Consider the following 20,833-nt stretch of genomic DNA (forward strand, 5'->3'; position numbering starts at 1 on the left):
CAACAAGCAGACTCACTTTCTTCTCAGCAGCACATGGAAACTTCTCCAAAATAGACCATATGTTATGCCACAAAGCAGCCCTTAGGAAATGCAAAAAATAGAGATACTGCCTTGTGTTCTATCAGATCATAATGGTCTGAGAGTAGAAATCAATGACAAAATAAAAAACAGAAATTACTCCAACACCTGGAGACTAAATAATATGCTATTGAATGAAACACGGATAACAGAAAACATCAGGGAGGATATAAAAAATTCTTAGAGGTCAATGAGAACAATGATACAACATATCAAAATCTCTGGGACACTATGAAAGCAGTACTAAGAGGAAAATTCATTGAATGGAGCACATTCCAGAAAAGAATGAAAAGTCAACAACTAAATGACCTAACATTATAGCTCAAAGCCCTAGAAAAAGAAGAACAGAATAACAGCAAATGTAGTAGAAGACAGGAAATAATTAAAATCAGAGCTGAAATCAATGAAATTGAAATAAAAGAAACAATTCAAAAAATTGACAAAACTAAAAGTTGGTTCTTTGAGAAAGTAAACAAAATAGACAAACCCTTAGCCACACTAACAAAGAGAAGGAGAGAGAAAACTCAAATTACTAAAATTCATGATAAAAAAGGAAATATCACGACAGACACCACTGAGATACGTAACATAATGAGAAGCTACTTTGAAAATCTGTATTCCAACAAAATAGAAACTACCGAAGACATTGACAAATTTCTAGAGACATATGCTCCTCCCAAACTGAACCAGGAGGACATACACAATTTAAACAGATCAATATCAAGCAATGAAATAGAAGAAGCCATTAAAAACCTACCATCCAAGAAAAGCCCAGGACCAGATGGATTCTCAGCCGAGTTCTACAAGACCTTCAAAGAAGAACTCATTCCAATACTTCTCAAAGTATTCCAGGAAATAGAAAAGGAGGGTACCCTACCAAACTCATTCTATCAAGCTAATATCACCCTCATACCGTAACCAGGAAAAGACACATCAAGGAAAGAAAATTTTAGACCAATATCCTTGATGAATATAGATGCAAAGATCCTTAACAAAATATTGGCAAACTGTATCCAAAAACATATTAAGAAAATCGTGCACCACGATCAAGTGGGGTTCATCCCTGGAATGCAAGGATGTTTTAACATCCATAAATCAGTAAACGTAATCCATCATGTCAATAGACTTAAGGATAAGAATCATATGGTTATTTCAATTGATGCAGAAAAAGCATTCAACAAAATACAACACCCCTTCATGCTCAAAACACTAGAAAAAATAGGGATAGTAGGAACATACCTGAACATTGTAAAGGCTATTCGTGCTAAGCCCATGACCAACATCATTCTTAATGGAGAAAAACTGAAACCATTCCCTTTAAAAACGGGAACAAGACAGGGATGTCCTCTTTCACCACTTCTATTCAATCTTGTCCTCGAAACTCTAGCCAGAGCAATTAGGCAGACTAAAGAAATTAAAGGGATACGAATAGGAAAAGAGGAACTTAAGCTGTCACTATTTGCTGATGACATGATTCTATATTTAGAGGATCCAAAAAATTCCTCCAGAAAACTTCTAGACCTCATCAATGAATTCAGCAAAATAGCAGGCTGTAAAATCAACATGCATAAATATAAAGCATTTTTATACGCAAGCGACGAAACAGCTGAAAGAGAAATGAGGAAAACCACTCCATTTGCAATAGCCTCAAAAAAAAAAAAATACTTGGGACTCAATCTAACCAAAGAGGTAAAAGATCTCTACAATGAAAACTTCAAAACATTGAAGAAAGAAATTGAGGGATCTTAGAAGATGGAAAGATCTCCTTTGTTCTTGGATAGGCAGAATTAGTATTGTCAAAATGGCCATACTACCAAAAGTGCTATACAGATTCAATGCAATTCCAATTAAAATCCCAATGATGTACCTTACAGAAATAGAGCAAGCAATCATGAAATTCATGTGGAAGAATAAGAAACCCAGAATAGCTAAAGCAATACTTAGCAGGAAGAATGAAACAGGGGCTATCACAATACCATAACTTCAACTATACTACAAAGCAATAGTAACAAAAATGGCATGGTATTGGCACCAAAATAGACAGGTAGATCAATGGTACAGAATAGAGGACATGGACACAAACCCAATAAATACAATTTTCTCATACTAGACAAAGGGGCCAAAAATATGCAATGGAGAAAAGATAGCCTCTTCAACAAATGGTGCTGGGAAAACTGGAAATCCATATGCAACAGAAAGAAACTAAACCCCTATCTCTTACCCTGCACAAAAATCAACTTGCAAAGGATCGAGGACCTTGAAATCAGACCAGAGACCCTGCATCTTATAGAAGAAAAAGTAAGTCCAAATCTTCAACTTGTTGGCTTAGGATCAGACTTCCTTAACAGGACTCCCATAGCACAAGAAATAAAAGCAAGAATCAATAACTGGGATAGATTCAAACTAAATAGCTTTCTCTCAACAAAGGAAACTATCAGCAATGAGAAGAGAGAGCCTATAGAGTGGGAGAAAATCTTTGTCACTCATACTTCAGATAGAGCACTAATTTCCAGAATCTATAAAGAACTCAAAAAACTGTACACCAAGAATACAAATAACACAATCAACGAATGGGCTAAGGAAATGAACAGACGCTTCCCAGAAGAAGATCTACAAGCAATCAACAAACATATGAAAAAATGTTCACCATCTTTAGTAATAAGAGAAATGCAAATCAAAACTATACTAAGATTCCATCTCACCCCAATTAGAATGGCGATTATCAAGAATACAAGCAACAATAGGTGTTGGAGAGGATGTGGGGAAAAAGGTACACTCATACATTGCTGGTGGGGCTGCAGATTAGTACAGCCACTTTGGAAAGCAGTGTGGCGATTCCTTAGAAAACTTGGAATGAAACCCACCATTTGACCCAGCTATCTCACTCCTTGGCCTATACCCAAAGGACGTAAAATCAGCATACTACAGAGCTACAGCCACATCAATGTTCATAGCTGCTCAATTCACAATAGCCAGATTGTGGAACCAACCTAGATGTCCTTCAATTGATGAATGGATAAAGAAACTGTGGTATATATATACAATGGAATATTACTCAGCCATAAAGAATGATAAAATTATGGCATTTGCAGGCAAATGGATGAAATTGGAGAATATCATGCTAAGTGAGATAAGCCAATCTCAAAAAACCAAAGGACGAATGATCTCGCTGATAAGTGGATGATGACACATAATGGGGGGTGGAAGGGGGGCAAGAATGGAGGAAGGAGGGACTGTATAGAGGGAAAAGAGGAGTGGGAGGGGTCGGGAGAAGGAAAAAATAACAGAATGAATCAAACATCATTACCCTATGTAAATGTATGATTACATAAATGGTATGCTGTTACTCCATGTACAAACAGAAACAACATGTATCCCATTTGTTTACAATAAAAATAAATTAAAATTAAAAAAAATATTATGGGAAAAAAGAATTCATGACTGCTTTCCTTTGGGAACCTACTAAATTCAGAATCCAGAACCCAGAGTCCAAATCAATATTACCCACGTCCCAGGAGCTCAACAGACTTGCTGATTGATATGCTTCCCACCATTTCTAGCCACCAGATTGTCTCAATGTGATCACCTCAGTGGTTACCAGAGGGACAATCCCTACACTGAGCCTCAGGGACATCTCATCTAGATTTGCACTTCATGGCCACCTGTGGGGAATGTTTCGGAGGCACTGGGGATATAAGGAAGAGGAGGCGAAGTCAGTACTTCTTGAGTTCTTTCTCCTTACTCAAAGGGCTGCTGGCCTGAAAGAGCCAAGGTCCCTGCCCCGGTGGGAAGGTATTGATGCTGCTACTGGCCTTGTTGAGACCGATGATGTCCCATAACCTGACACCTGGGATCACAGGTCTCCCTAGTGAGTAGAGGCCAAGTTAGCGCCTCTTCCCAGAAACCCGGTCAGCGCAAGGGTTTGAGTGGGAGACACTGAACTTCAGCCTTCAGGGTGCAGAAATAAGGAGCATGAAGACCACAACCTGGGGCAAAATGGAAACCAATGCCGAGCAGACCAGACAGAAGGAAAAAAGGTGTTCTTGCTATGGGCTTGAAATTAGGAAAATGGAATCAGAGAGTGTTGTTTTTTGGATGTGAGGTGTTCCCCAAAGCTCACATGTGAGACAATGCAGGCAGGCTCAGAGGAGAAATGATAGGGTTCTAAGAGTCTTAACCCAATCAGTGAATAGATCCCTGATGTGGTAGGGTGCGGCTGGAGGAGGCTGGAATTGGGGTGTGGTTATGGGGAATATATTTTGTGTCTGGAGAGTGGAGTCTGTCTGTCTCTCTCTCTCTGTTTCCTGATCACCGTGATGTAAGCTATTTCCCTCCACCACCCTCTCCCACCATGATGTCCAGCCTCACCTGGAGCCCCCAGAACTGGCCTTCTATGGACTAAGACCCCTGGAACCGTGAGCCCTCAAACAAACCTTTCCTCCTCTATAATTGCGCTGGTCAGATCATTTAGTCACAGCAGTGAAAGAGCTGACTAAAACAGAGGGAGAAGTTCCAAGTGGAGAGCAAGAGGGTGCTGTCTACACAGCTGGAGTGTCCTTTACTACACACACACACACACACACACACACACACTCCTTCCATGAACACGTGTTTTTCTGAGAGCAGCTGTGCACTCAGGAGCTCTGATTCCGAGCGAGGGGAGGGACGTGGAGATACCCATGTCATGTCATTAACTGAAAAATCACTCTGCATCCCAAGGAGCACATTAGAGATGGAGGTGCAGAGGAAGGAGCAGGAGCCAGGCTGCTTTCTGCCCTGGGGTAGGGCAGAGGTTCTTGGGAAGTTAACAGAGTTAAGATGCACCAGAAGGTGACTGAAGGTTTTTTATTGTTTATCTAGAACACTTCCCTTGTGCCTGGTTTTTAATAAACTATTAATTCTTTTAATCCTCATGCAACTCTATGAGAGAGACATAACCATTCTCCTCATTTTCCCAATGAGGAAACAGAGTCACAGGGTTATCTTAGAGTATCCAGGAAAGTGACCAGGCAGTTCCCCATCCAGATGTGGGAGCTGAATCAAACTTAGCTCCTGTTATGAAGGCTGGGTTCTGAGCTCTCTCCTGGCCCTGGGATGGCCCCTCAGGGGACTTTTGCCTGAACCTAATCTTGTGCCTGCAGAGAGACCTTTGTAGAGCTTTCTCGAGTGGGTTCCAGTAATAGAATGTGAAGTGTAGACAATCTCTAGAATGTTCTAGAGACCATGCTCTTTAAGACTGAATCCTCCCCCAGACTCCTTGACGAGCAGTGCTGTGGGCCCCTGCTGTGAACTGCCTCCAGGACTGATGGTTTGCTCTGCCCCCGACGTTCACACACTGGCCTGCAGCTGCGTGGAGCTTATCTAAGGATGATGGAGCCTGCTGAACCAAGTGAGACTCCGAGTGGAGTCCAGGGAAGATCCCGCGTGGATGAGTCTGGGACAGAGCTGGTCAGCCTGCAGGAGGGTGCCTGAGTGGCAGTGAGAACCAGGAAGGTTGCCCAGACCTGTCAACCATGTAGAAACCGTAGGCCTCACAGCATGGACTCTACAGAGAGCTGCAGACCTCGGCATCTGGTTGGGAGATGCAGACCTGAGCTGGTGCCTCTTGCCTTATCTCACTTGCCAGTTTTAAAAAAAAAATTACACACACACAAACACACACACACACATACACACACACATTTAAGAAGAAGTCTGTCCTCAAACAACTGTGTTTTATGGGAAATGAGATAAGAAAAGCTGAGACTCAATGAATAGTAACAACCATCACTTTTAATGAGCATCTACTACATTCCAGGCACTGTACAAAGAAGATCTTGAATCTTCATAACAAAGTCATGAGGCAACTCTCACCTTCACTGTACAGATAAGGAAACTGAGGCTCAGGTTTAGTAAACTGCCCAAGGTCACCCTGTAAGTGGCAGAGCAAGTGTTCACACCAAGCCTGTTCTCTTTCCCATTTGGCCAAAACTCTAGGCAGTTTTAAAAGACAGCAGTCCAGAGCATGTGTGGCTGTTAGCAGTTTGCTCTAGAAGATGGAAGGAGGCTAGAGTGTTCCCCAGGAGGAGCCCAGACCCTCAGCTGGGCCAGGAACATTGTGTGACACATTCAGAAGTCAGCCTCTGCTCCTTTGCTCTGTGTTGGTTCATAAATCTGTGTGCAACTTCAGAGGCTTGTTCTAGTAAGTCCAGGCCCCTTTTGATGTATCTGGGTTTAATCATCAGCATTACTGGCATTCAACTCAGTAACCTGGGCCCTGGGTTATATAACCTTGACCAGAGCAAGGTGATTTCCCCACAGCAGGGGGAAAGAGCACCAGGGCCTGAACTTACCTTCTGGATCAGCTGTCCCTCAGCCATGGGGCCTTGGGCAAGCACCCCCCCCACCCCCACCTCTCTGGGTCACATACTTCTTTTTTTTTTTTTTAACAGTGATAAAATATACTTTTATTTACTTTGTTGAATCAGAGGGTCATAAAAAAAATTATTGCTAAAGTAGGTATCAGGCAAACAGACAGGTGCTTTAGAAGTCCAGTTACCTTGGAATTTATTTAAACTAAGAGAAAAAGGTCATAATGTTTTCATGCAATACACATTTGGTTCTTTAAATAACAATTGTGACAAATAGCAGAAAGAATTAAGGAATGCTGCACTGATGATCCATACAAAACACCAACATAATTTTAGGTTGTACATAATTAAAGAAATATCTTACTTTTCAAAATACTGTAATAGCCAATACACAGAGGCATGCCTTAGGTGGGCATAGGAATGCAATTTTAAAAAGGAAAAAAAAAAAATCACACTGGAACTACTTAATTTTGTTAAAACCACTGAGCAAGAAAAGCAACATTGAACTTCCATACTGATTTTACACAATTTCTATACAGTACCTTGACTTAAATCCAAGAGCAAAAGTTAAGACCCTCCTCTATTTTTGGTAAACAACTGCATGGTAAACTTAGAAGACTTTTCCCCCTGGATTTTACCTGGGAGTGGCCTTTTTAAAATTTTATTTAAAAGAGGGCAGGTTTGGCACTTTTATACTGATGTTACCAATGTTAATATTCCTTGGGATCTCAGGAAGATTCACATTCTTTACAGCTGATACAGCACCGGTTGGAGCTCCTGCTAAGCCAACCTCAGATTTCTCCAGTTTATTTTGTGCATCAATTTGTGTAATGATCTCATTCATGTTGGTCTCCAATCCCATTCCCCCCATCACCACTTCTGCAAGAATGTTGTGAACCTTGTCTACATGGAAAATTAAATCCAGTTCACAGACATTTTCAAAACATTTGTCTAAGGTTTCCACGAATACTTGAATTAGATCTAAAAAGCCAAGTTCACTTTCTGAAGAATCCACACAGAAGACAAAATATAGGGTTGCATAATGTCTATAAATCAGTTTGTTGTCAGATCCTCCAGTTAATTAGATTTAAGTCCATAGGTCACAGTAAGCTACACATCTTAAGACTGATTATCAAAATCCTCCTTCTAGGAAATTACAAACATTTTCATCTCTTAGATACCAAGTGGAAAGTCTCTCTGATGACTTGCTGTTGTGTATCTTCACTATAAGGGTTGGTAGAACTTGGAGAGCCGGCTTCCCATGGTTGATGAAGATGAGGATCGCCTTGATCACGGCAGGGCCGGGCGACTGGGTGGGCGCTGGGGTCCAGGGCGGGGCGGGCACGCGAGCCTAGTCTCGGGATCTCGCCAGTGATCCTTCCTCACCTGCCCTCTCCCGCACGCGCGCGCCCACATACTTCTTTACTGACCGGTGGGGATAAGATCTTCGACCTCCTTGGAGGCTTGACAAGATCCTGCATGTGCCTGTTGCATCCCTGCACATGAGGTGGGCTCCCTCCCCTCGTGCCTTAGCAGCTCAGGGTGAGCGCTGGATTTTTCAAGATCTCTACCAGGGGCTGACAAAGACCTCCTCAGAAGGTAGGGTTTGGGAGAGAAGTCTATACTTGCTTCCTTAGCAGGTATTTCTTAAGCACCAGGTTTGTGAAGCGGGGAAAAAACCCACTTTTGTGCCAGGTCCTCTGTAGACTTAAAAAAGAGTCAGGACCTGCTCTCAATCTGAAAGGAGAGCAATAACAAGTAAGCAGGGGTGTAATCAGTCAAGAGACTTGGAGAGTTTAGGTAAAATGAGTCAAGTTCAGAGAGGGAGCACTTTCTCCTCCAGTGTCTCCTCCCTTACCAGCACTTCTTCCACCAATTATAACAACAGTGTTCCTTTTTGGCTGACACAGCTCATTATGACAGCTGATCTTCTTTTCCCAGCTTCCCATCACTCACGCAAGATACCTGGCCACATACCATTATGGTGGAGGGCCCAGGCTTTGGAGTAGGACACCTTGATTTGAATTCTAGTTCCACAACTAACTACACAGCCATAGGTATATTATTTTTTATTTTTTTTTATTGTAAACAAATGGGATACATATTGTTTCTCTGTACATGGCGTAAAGGCATACCATTTGTGTAATCATAAATTTACATAGGGTAATGTTGTTTGATTCATTCTGTTATTTTTCCCTTCCCCCACCCCTCCCACCCCTCTTTTCCCTCTATACAGTCCTTTCTTCCTCCATTCTTGCCCCCTCCCTAACCCTAACTCTAACCCTAAAACTAACCCCTCCCACCCCCCATTATGTGTCATCATCCACTTATCAGCGAGATCATTCGTCCTTTGGTTTTTTGAGATTGGCTTATCTCACTTAGCATGATATTCTCCAATTTCATCCATTTGCCTGCAAATGCCATAATTTTATCATTCTTTATGGCTGAGTAATATTCCATTGTATATATATATACCACCGTTTCTTTATCCATTCATCAATTAAAGGACATCTAGGTTGGTTCCACAATCTGGCTATTGTGAATTGAGCAGCTATGAACATTGATGTGGCTGTAGCTCTGTAGTATGCTGATTTTACGTCCTTTGGGTATAGGCCAAGGAGTGGGATAGCTGGGTCAAATGGTGGTTCCATTCCAAGTTTTCCAAGGAATCTCCACACTGCTTTCCAGAGTGGCTGCACTAATTTGCAGCCTCACCAGCAATGTATGAGTGTACCTTTCTCCCCACATCCTCGCCAACACCTGTTGTTGCTTGTATTCTTGATAATCGCCATTCTAATTGGGGTGAGATGGAATCTTAGGGTGGTTTTGATTTGCATTTCCCTTATTACTAGAGATGTTGAACATTTTTCCATATGTTTGTTGATTGCTTATAGATCTTCTTCTGTGAAGTGTCTGTTCATATCCTTAGCCCACTTGTCAATTGGATTATTTGCATTCTTGGTGTAGAGTTTTTTGAGTTCTTTATATATTCTGGAGATTAGTGCTCTATCTGAAGTATGATTGGCAAAGATATTCTCCCACTCTGTAGGCTCTTTCTTCGCATTGCTGATAGTTTCCTTTGCTGAGAGAAAGCTATTTATTTTGAATCTATCCCAGTTATTGATTCTTGCTTTTATTTCTTGTGCTATGGGAGTCCTGTTGAGAAAGTCTGGTCCTAAGCCGACATGTTGAAGCTCTGGACCTACTTTTTCTTCTATAATCTGCAGGGTCTCTGGTCTGATTCCAAGGTTCTTAATCCATTTTGAGTTTAGTTTCGTGCATGGTGAGAGATATAGGTTTAGTTTCATTCTGTTGCATATGGATTTCCAATTCTCCCAGCACCATTTGTTGAAGAGGCTATCTTTTCTCCATTGCATATTTTTGGCCCCTTTGTCTAGTATGAGAAAATTGTATTTATTTGGGTTTGTGTCCGTGTCCTCAATTCTGTATATAGGTATATTATTGAAATTTACTAAGCTTCAGACCCCTTCTCCTGTGCCATTAGGTTGGTTGATCATTTTTACCTTAGAAGATTATCATGCAGAGTGATAGGCGAAATGTAAGTTAAGCAGTCACCTCAGTGCCTGTCACATAATGAGTTTCAACATGTTTACATTGTTGCTAATGTTTTCATTTATTCTGGGACCAGGTAGCCTGCACTGGAAGCCTGGATTTGCTGCTTATGAGCAGTGTGACTTTAGATAAGTTACTTAATCTCTCTGTGCCCAACTTCCTCCTTAGGGTTTAATTATCTGTACTACCAACATTCCATGAGGTGACCTTTTTCATTTTATTTCATTCTGAGAACTTCTATAGAATTGTTGGTAGAACTAAATGAAATATATTAATTCAGACTATAATATATTTTATTATGTATATTTCTTAGACCATTGCTTGGAATATGAAAAGCACTAGATAGATGAATGTTTACTATTATTGTTATTTTAATTAATCCAGTTCAGGTACTCAAGCAATGTGAATTTAACACCTACTAAGTGCCAGGCAGCGAACAAGCCAAAGAGCTTACATTCAAAGTGGAGAAACAGATAATAAACAGTATAGGAAGCTGGGAAAGGGGTGTGGGTTTTTCTGAAGGTGGAAATGGGGGTGATTATGCTCAGAGAGCACACCTCTTGACTCAACACCTGCCGGAGGCAGGGGACGAGCTGTGCAGGGGCTTGGGAAGCACACCTGGGTCGTCTAAATGAGGGTCAACGCTGGAACTGCCGTCTTCCCGCCATCTCCTCCATCCAAGGTCACCTTGGAAAGCGGAGGTCCTCTGCAAACAAACTTGCACCTTAACAGCCTGTAAACCCCATGAATAAATAACATGCGGAGGACTTTTTCAATTTCTACCTCAGTTTGCAAGTGTGCATGTCCTACAGCGAGAACAGGTCCCGGGTCTTGAAGGAGCACAGCACAGGCAAGGATGGTAGTCACAGTGAGCCTGGGTCAGCAGTAGGAGGCACTATTAGAGGGAATGGACTCGAGGTGTCATGCATGTGCCAAAGACTCTTAATGACTTTAATAATATAGGGTAGGTAGTCAGGGGGTCACAATCCACGTTACAGACAAGTAAGGACCCAAGGAATTTATTGACTTGCTCTGGGCATCATGGCGAGACCAGCATGTGACAGCTCCTAGGCTGGCGTCCCTGCATTACGCCACACAGCCTCCCACTCTGCTGAGGTTGTCCTTCGCCTCACTGGATGCTCACAGAGCTTCTTCGAGACTGCTGCTGGTATCTTCATTTTACAGGAGAGGACTCTGAGACTTGGAGACATGAATACTGTGTTCCAAGTCACCCAGGTCTGGACCCAGGTCTGCCTGACTTGGGAGGCTTGGTTCTCCCCACTACAGCTTGCACCGTGAGATCTCATTCTCAGGCAGAAACGACGAAAGGTGGTTTCGGCCAACAGGATGGCCGCTGCCCAGGATGACCCATGTAAAGGACTTGGCACCGGCCCACAGCTTGATGCTCACTAGATGTCAGTTTTATGCTCTCCTCATTATTAAAGATGGGTATTTATGCTCCACATCATCTATGGAGTGTCCACCTAGAAGTTGGTGTCCATTTTGTCCTCTCTCCACTGTGGCCACATGGCGCACTCTGCCCAGGGTGTGCAGTACCTGTGCGCAGTAACTTGTTCAGATCTGTCACCGTGAAAATCATCCCTTGGTCAGAAAGGTGTTCTCCCCAGCCCAACGTGTACACCCCTGGAGAATGGATAAGGATTCAGAAAAGACATAGCTAGGCTGGGAGCAGTGAGAAAGAAGGAACAGAGAAAGACGAATACAGAGAAAATCAGAGCAACAGAGGGAAGACAGAGACAGAGACATCAGGAGAAGGGAGTGGTCACAGGCCTCTGTCCCACCTTCTTGTCTTTGCATGGAAGAAAAGGTGCTGAATGAAGAACTTCAAGGCCAGTGCTCTGGTGGCTATGGTTTGAGGATATCTCCCATGGGTCCATGAGTTTGAGATCCTCAGTGTGAGCGGTGGTGAGGCCTTTAGAGGGGGCCTAGTGGAGGTCTTTAGTCATTGAAGGCTCTACCCTCAGAATGAATGAAGGTGGTTCTCATGGGATCTGAGTTAGTTCTCAAAGAGAGTAAGTTGTTCAGAGCAAGCCCAACCACTGCAGTACTCTCTGGCTTCTTCTCTGAAGATGCAATGACTTCCCCTCACACATACTCCCTCCATCGTGATGCCATCTGCCATGAAGTACTCACCAGAGCAGAGCCAATGCCAGTTCCATGCCCCTGAGTGTACCAAGTCCTCAAACCTACAGAACCAGGAGCTGAATAAACCTTTTCTTTAAAAAGTTACCCAACCTCAGCTATTTTCTCACAGCAACAAAAATTGAAGTCATACACCCAAGTGTAGACACCTTTTCTGCATTAACTTGTTTTGAGCCCTGGGTATATTCTTATCCCCCTCAAGACCTCAGTTTCCCCATCTTTTATGTTCTTTAAGACCTCTTTTATTTTTAATGTCTCATTTATGATTCCTTGACTGACTCTCCCAGAATCAGAAGACATTTCCACTCATAGGTAAAACATGGAGTTTATTTAGAAGTGTCAGTTGGTACAATATGTACTACATAAGACGCTTCAGCTCACATCACAGACATGGGATAAACAACTTCACAATAAATTAGTGGGAAGCCAACCCTTTCCTTCCAGGATGGCTCTCAGGACCTTTCAGCAGACATATTTCATTATAAATACTACAATAGACTATTTGGGTACTTTCAAGTGGGATTAGACAGCCTGAGACCAGTAGGACTTCCAGCTGCAGGGTGAGTTCTGCTCAAACCCAGGTTTCTCCCTGCAATCCCCCAACCCCAGGAGAGAATTCCAGATCAGTAGGGAGGTCCTCTGAAAGGACCCTCATTTGGATAAACATGGGGGCTTTCCCCATCCACTCCCCTTCAAAGTTGGTTGTTTCCCTGGGTAATTAGACAGGCTCCTCATGTCAAGCAGCAGAAGTTTCCTGATGATTCTTGTCAATCCAGGCTAGAAAGACATTGAGTTCTCCCAGGGACTTAATGGCGGCAGACTGGACCTCCAGCTGAAACCAATGAAACCATCATGAAGGTGACATGTATAGACAGTGCCAAAGTGAGCAGATCATTTCCCCCACTTTCTGGTCCTCACGGAGTTTGCTTTTTATTCACCCAATGTATTTGCACAGCATACACATTCAAAATCATGTTCCTAATAGGCAATCAAAATTTTGTTTCCATAATTGACCAATTAATTCCATGTCAACACACCAAGTAAGAAATACTTCACTTTTTTTTCCATTGGTGTTTTCCCCCCCATTTCTAATAGGAAAAACCCCCTTTACTGTTTAGTTCTTCTGCTTATTTTCTTTACGTATCAGCTCTCTGGTATTTCTGTTTTCCAGAAAGTCTTGGTCCCCTCTGTGCTCGCTGGTGGGTAGAGAGGATATGTTGTCCCCATTTCACACTGAAGTCCATAAGGGTGAGTGCCTTGCCCCATGTTACTTGGACAGTTAGTGAGAGTCAAACTAAAATACAGCTTCCATTCCTCCTCTTCACAGACCAGAAAGAGGTGGCAAGATCTAATGGCACATCCATTAGATCCAACCAGTGTGGGGTCAAATCCTACCACTACCACTTAGCTGCAGTGTGACCTTAGTTGAGTTACTTAATAACTTTCCTTTGTGCCTCTATTTTCTAATTTATCCAAGGTACATATCTTCATAGCATTGTGGTGAAGATCAATATGCCATTACTTGTAGTTGGTCTTGGGATGATACCTGGCTTGTAGTAAGAACCACTTGACTCAGCTTTTTCTAGAAATCTGTATATCCCATGGGGCCTGTTCCCAAAGAAGCAGAGCTCTGAATGGACCCCAACCTCCCTGCTCTTCAAAGCATGGACATCATTTGGAAGTGTGGTCAGACGGCAGAAATCCAGGCCTCACTGCAGACCCACACAACCAGAATCTGCCCTTTAATAAGATCGTCCCGTGACTCATTTACAAGCAGCCCCGTTTCTGCGTTGACACCTACATGAGAAGCGCGGTGTGTTTATGGCACACAGAACGCCACGGCAGGAGCGACCACCAGGACACCATGCAGGTATCACATTTCATGAGGAACAGTGCAGGACCCACTGCCCACCTTTGCTCCCTCTGTATCACCCCATCTTACTCAGTGTGTGCTTTCCCCGACTCAGGAGGCAGGTCAGGCTTGCTGTGTTGAGGGTTCCAAGACAATGATAGTGGGACGATGGAAAAGGGAACTAGCCAATGAGTTCCCCATCATCCTCCCAGATCTTACCTGATCATAGTTGTCATGGATGATTTTGGTGGCATTGGTGGCTTCCTGACTACAGCGACATTGTCTCTGCACCTGCTGTGATACAATGGAGGTGACATCTATCAGAGGACCTTCGCATCCTGGCTGGCTCTGACCACCACCTCCCCACATGAGAAGTGACATTCTTCTCCCTCCCACGGAGGAAGTCAATGGGAGGTGTGGGAGGTGAATACATTAAGGCAGGAGCAGACAGGGGACAGTAGGGCTTGTTTGTCGACTCAGCTGCATTTGACCATGGCTTCTGTTATTCTGGATTTACAGCCCCGATGGCACCAGCAAAGCTCCCATATCTAACTTTTCCCCACTCTGTGAGTACAGCGATCCTACACTTGTTGAAGGTTAATTGATTAAGTAACTGTTTAAATGTATCCATTTGATTCCATTCTTGCAGGATGGGCTCATTACCCACTTCTAACTATCTTAGAGCCTAAGGCAAGGAGAGGCAAAGCCACTTGCCATGGTCACCCAAGAAATCATCAGCAGAGAAGGGGGTAGAACCCAGGTTTTCTCCAGGTCTAAGTTTTCATTGGTTAGTTTTGGTTTTGCTTCTGATGTTTGATTTTAGTAGATCTCAGTGAACTTACAGGTGACCCTTAGAGATAGTCTATACCAAGAAACTACTCAGAGGTTACCTGGTATGGAAACCCCAAAGGACCAGAAACAAAAAGTCGAAGGGGTACACTTGTGGCGAGACTAGAATCTTGGCCTGGCTTTCTCACAGGTCACTGCAGCCACGTAAAGAATAATCAGACATAAGTTGGTCATCCCAGGAGGATGGCCCATGAAGATACTGTCAGATGAGGTATCAGGAGGCAGGAAACACGGGAAAGGAGTGACCACCAGAAGAGGTTCCTGATTGTCCCCATTGTCCCCGTGGACCACAGGGCAGGTAATTCCCCTTGATTCCAGAAGCCAACAGGAGCCAGCATGCCCCAGCCCCTCCCTGGGCAGACCAGGAGCAGATGCCTGGAATCCTAAGGAGCTGACTCACACATTGCTGCAGAGTTCTCTGCATGTAGAGGAAGGAGTTGGCAATGCTGCTGATTTTTCTCAAGATTTGGGGGTTCGGCTCCTGATGATCCTTGAACACCCTGTCCACGTAGAATGCCAGGAGGTTCTTGGTCACGCAGCATACGTCTAAAGGCTACAGACACAAATTAGAGACACTCCCAGAGGCCCTTTTGTTATCTTAGGGACCAAAGCAGTCTGTTTGAGTAGGGGCAGCAAGAAGCGAGAGAACTAACAGTGAGTTTTTAAAATCCATCCACTCTACCACAGCAAAGCCACTTAGGAGGAAAATTGTGAGGACAGGAGATTCCAGCTTACTCCCTCTTTCTGTACAGCCAGGAGTGATCATTGAAGAGTTAAGGAATTCCTAAAAGACAGCTCCCCAAGAAAAATGGAGGGATGGTGTGGCTTAGGAGGAGGGAAGGGAAATTGGCCAAATATTAAACCCCTCCCAGTTCACCCTTTCCAGATAACAATGGGCCCTAAAGGAAAGGAGTGGACACGGAATGCTGGGCCCTAGACCTTGACCTTACTGCATAGCAAATTAGTCCTAAATAACAATGGGCAAGATTTGAGTACTCATTCCTTAGGGTCTGGTTTTAACCTGTACAACTAGCCCCTGACGGTCAAAACTGCACATGCACGGTTTCCAATGATGACCTCATCCTCATTGTACCCTATAAAACCAGAACCTCCTCTGTAACTGATGGTCATTTTTCCCATCTGGAAAATGGGCCCAATGGCTCCCAAGTAGGTGAAGGAATAAAGGCTTCTCTGAATCCATTGAGATCTGCTTCCCATCCTTTTGAGCTTACAAAGGTAACAAATGATGGGGCCCAGAATCCAATCTTGGGCTAGGATTCTCTCTATAGCACCCCAACGTGTCCTCACCAAGTTCTGCTTAAATTCTTCCAGAAATCAGGTGCCTCCCTTTTAGAAGAACTAATGGTTGAGCAGCTTTCTTGAAAAGTACTTCCTTACATCCCAGAGGCTCTGCCACATTTCCCATCCTTCAACGTTCATGGCTACACTTGCCAGCCTGCTCGGGACTGCTGGACTCTCTTCCAGTCTGTCCTTTTAAACCACAGAGATCATTGGAATGGGGCTGCGATTTGCAAGAGTGGAGATTGACAGCTGTGGAATTGGGTACCTCTGGGTAGGTCTGTGGCCTGCACAATGTAGCTCTCTCTTAGAGAGGGTTCCTAAACCCCAGGCACAGCCCAGAGAAGCTGGCTGGACAGTCTCCTGGTAGCAATTTGCTCTCTGCCCTGCCAGGGAATTACTCTGTGGATTTACAGCTCAGTCTAAGTAGGGTGTGGTCCCCAGCGGGACAGTACAGCACATCCATCTTCATTAGCATTACAGCAGCAAAAGCCTCCTTGGCCCCAGGGTGGCTTTTCCTAGATTGCGGTAAAGCCTACTGCAACACCAAGCCTCTCCTTCCTCCACTCTTACTGGGTCCCTTAGTCAGACAGGCAAAAATTACCACTGTATTCTCAAAGATTGTGGCACTAGAAAAGATAGCACAGAAAAAAGCGAGGAAAGGAAAAAATAAGGGAATATACGAAAGATTTGACGCCTTTGCTTATTCCACATCAAACATTTCCAAACTTGAGAGGAGAAAGAATCTAGAGACGGAGGCATAAACTTGGGGGTCTGTTGCTGACTCAGCCACTAGTTCATCATTCTCCCTTCCACGGTCTCTATTTCTTCGTGATATATCTTACATTCTGTCATATAAATCCCTGGAAAACCCTGGATCCTTCTAGAATGCATCTGAGACCTGAGTTCATTTCAAAGGCATCTCTCAGGTTCTTTCCATGAAGTGGGTGATCCACTGGCAAGTCAACTGTTTCATAATGTACCCTCAGCACCTCCAGTCAGGACAGCTGGGCAGAGGGCAGGACTAACTTTCCTGTCCCCAGTTGCCACTGTAAAGCACATCACCAGACTGTCTTTGTAACACAATGTGTGATAAGATAACTTTTGCCTCAAAAACCTTCTGAAACTATTGCCGCTCTTAAAAAGCCAGGGACTCCGTGCAATGACTCCAAGGTAGTGGTCCACCTCACCCCACCTGCATGTCCTTGCATCACAAACCTGGTCACCTCACTGTCCCAGGCTCACATGTCCACCTTCATTGATCTTCCACTGGTCCTCCCACATTCCCCAAGTCCTCCAACATTCCCCAAATCCCTCCCTCTCTTTTAGCCACTAATCTATATATTCCTCAGCTTTTAAGCCACTATGTTTGACCCCCACGGAAGCTTCCAAAATCATCCCCAAGTCAAAGAAATCCTATCCCCTCTGAGCACCTGGTACTCCCATCTCTCTCTAGGAAATTGACACTAGGGGTTTCATGGTCTCTGGGACAGCAGTGTACCTAACCCATGACACCTGAGAAATCCGCAGTGTCAAGAGTGCACTGGACATTAGGAACAAGAAGGGGACAGGTGGGGACTTCTGTCTCAGTCCAGAGTCATTTCAATGTAATGATAAAACTACAGTAAAAAGAAGACACAGACCAATACCTTAATGCTCTGCAGCGCCCCCAGTGTGGACAGGATGGTGACGTTGTGGAAGTTGTCCCTAGTTTGCTGTGAAGGGAAACAGGACAGATCTAAGCATTAAGTACTCCCCGTATCCTAAGACACAAAAGGCTGCAGGAAAGAACTTGCCTTTCAAGCTAAGGTGTCAGGTGAGGCACACCCCTTCCCCACACTGTCACCCAACCCATACTTACAATGGCTCTTTTGATTTCTTGGAAACTCTCTTCTACGTGGCGCATGTCCATGGAAATCCAACATCTCCTGAGGGGGTGGGTGCGCACTGAGCACAGAATGAGCATTGCACCCAGGAGCCAGAGGGAAACACGCTGTACCTTCATGTCCTGCAGCAAGGGGTGGAAGTCAGCTGCCCAAAGTCTCCTCCTCTGGTTTCTTGAATCAATTGAATAAGAGCCCTCCTCTCCGCCACCCCAAGTCCCCACCCTTACCCCCCAGAAAGCTTGATATGGTCTTCTTCCATCCTCTCTCAAGTTCTGGGGGCACATTCATGTGTCTATCACTGTACTGTGACTCAACACTGCTTACTTCCTCAACAGGGATGAAAAGAAATTATTTTTTTTTAAATCGAAAAAGAAAAACAGGGTTAGCATTGTGCTGTGCAGTTAGGCAACAGATCTGAAGAACCATAAAAGCACATTTGGTTTATGTTTGCCCCCAAAGACAGCAACACCCTTTTATTTTAATGCTCCAGTGTGTATCTGCTTAAAATCACTTGTGTGAAGCTAACTACGCAGATTTAGCCTTCTAGAGAAGATGGGGAAAGGAGGTACGAGCTTCTCCTAGTCACTGCTTGGCCCTGGTGAAGAGGTAGGGGAAGGCTGCCACTCCCGCCCCTGAGGACAAGCGGGTGGCTTCCCTTCTGTCAATCACTGAGCTGGAGATGCAAAGGACAGGTTTGCAGCTAGTTAGTTCCTAGACAGGACCAGACCCTGCGACACTTGTTGCCTCTTCTAATTCTCTCACCCAGATTCTTTCCTCCATCTTTCTGCTTCTTCCTTTAACTGTTTTAAATTATGTCATATAATGTGCATCGGATATCATTGTACAGCTTATTATCCGTCTCAGACTTGCCTCCATAGTAGCACAAGCTTCACAGACAGAGCTTAACCTTAAAGGTAAATCTTCTGAGGACATGAGTGACTAGTTCCTACCTAGCATCCCCCATGGCACCACAGAGTGCTCTCACTGCCAGATGTGTGTGCTGGGTCACTGTAATTTGTGTGGCCTTGGAGGAGGGGAATGAGAGTCACAAACATAACCAGCCAGCTGAGGACCCCTTCTAACCCCTGACTATCCTTACGGTCACTGAAACAATAAAAACACTGTAGTGAGAGTGAACCATAATGGTCCTCAACCTTGCCACCACTGCCTACATCTTCCTAGGACTCGCAGACTCCTTCTCTTGAGGGTTATTTTTTAAAAATTTATATATATTTTTAATGTTTTTGCAATGCTAGGGATTGAACCCATCAGCACCTCACACATACTAGGCGAGCACTCTACCACTGAGCCACAGCCTCAGCCTTGTCCCCAGACTCGTTCTCTATAAAGTCAAGGAAACAGCATATCCTCGTCTCTCCTTGACGCCTTCCCAGAGCGTGGCAGGTGTAAACTGCGTGCCTCACCATGAGGCACACAGAAAGCTAAAGAGCTTGATTTCTCTTTTTGGAACATCTTTCTTTCTGGCAAAACAAGGAAATAGACCCTCACTGGCAGGAAGTCTGTGAAGAGTCCCCCAGAGCTCTGCCCCTCTCCAGGCAATTCTAGACATCTTGGCCCATTCAGATAATAAGTGACGTATGCTGGGTACTGTGCCAAGCATTTTGCACAATTTTCTTGTTTCATGCTCACAATCGCCCTGTGAGAATTCTGTTTCTAACCCATTTTATCAAGAAGGGAACTGATACTTAGGGAAGCTGAGTAACCTGTGAGGGCCAGGACTTGGGAGGTGGTGGGCCAACCCCGAGCCCCCTTTCCTTATCCCTGTACTTCACCACTTCCAACACTCTTTCCCTCTGGCATCTCAGTTGTGGAGCCCAGTCATTCCCCTTACACCAGACAGGAACCCATTTCTGGTCAGGTCCCACTGAACCAGGAGTGCACCTTCCTTTTTAAAAGATATTTAAGGCCTGGGGGAACACCTGCCCAGCTTGTGTGGATCCCGAGGTTCCATCCCTGGTACTACAAAAAAAAAAAAAAAAAGAGAGAGAGAGAGAGAGAGAGAGAGAGAGAGAGAGAGAGAGAAAGGGAGGAAGGAAGGAAGAAAGGAAGGAAGGAAGGAAGGAAGGAAGGAAGGAAGGAAGGAAGGAAGGAAGGAAGGGAAGTAACCCAACAAGAAGATACTTAATACTGCCAAGAATTTTAAAAAGATACATTATAAATTACCCAGCACAGTTCTTAGAATGAAAAAGCAATAGTAAAGATATGAGATTCCTTCCCCTTCCTTTAATTTCTTCCCTTCCTTCTTCCTTTCCTTTCCTTCTTTCTCCATTTCTTCTCATTAAAAAGAAGATATACCAGAAGGTTCACTCCCTATATGGAATAGCTCTCCCCTTTCTACAAAACACCCAGGCCAAACGCAGTGATAACAGGTCGCCCTGCAGTCCCGAAGGATGGAGTCTGGGATGAGGAGGAACAGAGTCCCTGAAGAAGTTGGCGCCAGCCTCACCTTCACCTTGTGCCTGCCAGCTGCTCCTGAGTCTTCTCTCCCGGGGCTCTTTGCCATTTGGAAAGGGCTGGTCACTTTTATGCAGGTGGATAAGAGGAAGTGCTGTCAAAGTTTACTGGGTGGGTCCACCTTTGGCAGATTTTTTTTTCCCCTTCATTTCTTTAGTATTTCATTTCCTTAATTATTTTCTTTCTTTTTTCCTTTGTGATACAGCTGATTAATCATTACTAAGAAATACCTCTTTTCCTGGGTCTTGACATGTAGCTTCTGGGAAAAATAAACTCCCCATCACCATGCAAATGAGAATTTCTTCGCA

The 20,833-nt window shown here is 44.1% G+C and overlaps 1 protein-coding gene and 1 pseudogene across 2 annotated transcripts; both read right to left on the reverse strand.

The window, feature by feature from the left end:
• Window positions 1-7,089: 7,089 nt before the first annotated feature.
• On the reverse strand, window positions 7,090-7,922 carry LOC124961411 (AP-3 complex subunit sigma-1-like; annotated as a pseudogene).
• Window positions 7,923-12,625: 4,703 nt separating this feature from the next.
• On the reverse strand, window positions 12,626-20,563 carry Il19 (interleukin 19). Of its 2 annotated transcripts, none has more exons than XM_047521668.1 (6): window positions 20,518-20,563; window positions 18,026-18,172; window positions 17,814-17,879; window positions 15,266-15,418; window positions 14,236-14,307; window positions 12,626-12,996 (listed from the first exon to the last, which is right to left on the reverse strand). In XM_047521668.1, exons 2-6 carry the CDS (start codon window positions 18,167-18,169, stop codon window positions 12,901-12,903), a joined length of 531 nt encoding a protein of 176 aa, XP_047377624.1. In that variant the 5' UTR covers window positions 18,170-18,172; window positions 20,518-20,563; the 3' UTR covers window positions 12,626-12,900. The 2 variants fall into 2 exon arrangements, with proteins under 2 accessions (XP_047377624.1, XP_047377622.1); XM_047521666.1 differs by having other exon boundaries at window positions 14,236-14,310.
• Window positions 20,564-20,833: the final 270 nt, after the last annotated feature.

This window comes from Sciurus carolinensis, chromosome 12 (genome assembly GCF_902686445.1).
Source record: "Sciurus carolinensis chromosome 12, mSciCar1.2, whole genome shotgun sequence".
Taxonomy (NCBI): domain Eukaryota; kingdom Metazoa; phylum Chordata; class Mammalia; order Rodentia; family Sciuridae; genus Sciurus; species Sciurus carolinensis.

What these genes read in the sequence shown, in the direction of transcription:
- Il19 (XM_047521666.1), bottom strand. Translation starts at nt 18,169, where the DNA reads ATGAAGGTACAGCGTGTTTCCCTCTGGCTCCTGGGTGCAATGCTCATT. An exon ending in AAGAAATCAAAAGAGCCATT is followed by an intron (nt 17,880 to 18,025) that starts GTAAGTATGGGT and finishes TTCCCTTCACAG; the next exon opens with CAAACTAGGGACAACTTCCA. An exon ending in AGAGAACTCTGCAGCAATGT is followed by an intron (nt 14,311 to 15,265) that starts GTGAGTCAGCTC and finishes ATTGTATCACAG; the next exon opens with CAGGTGCAGAGACAATGTCG.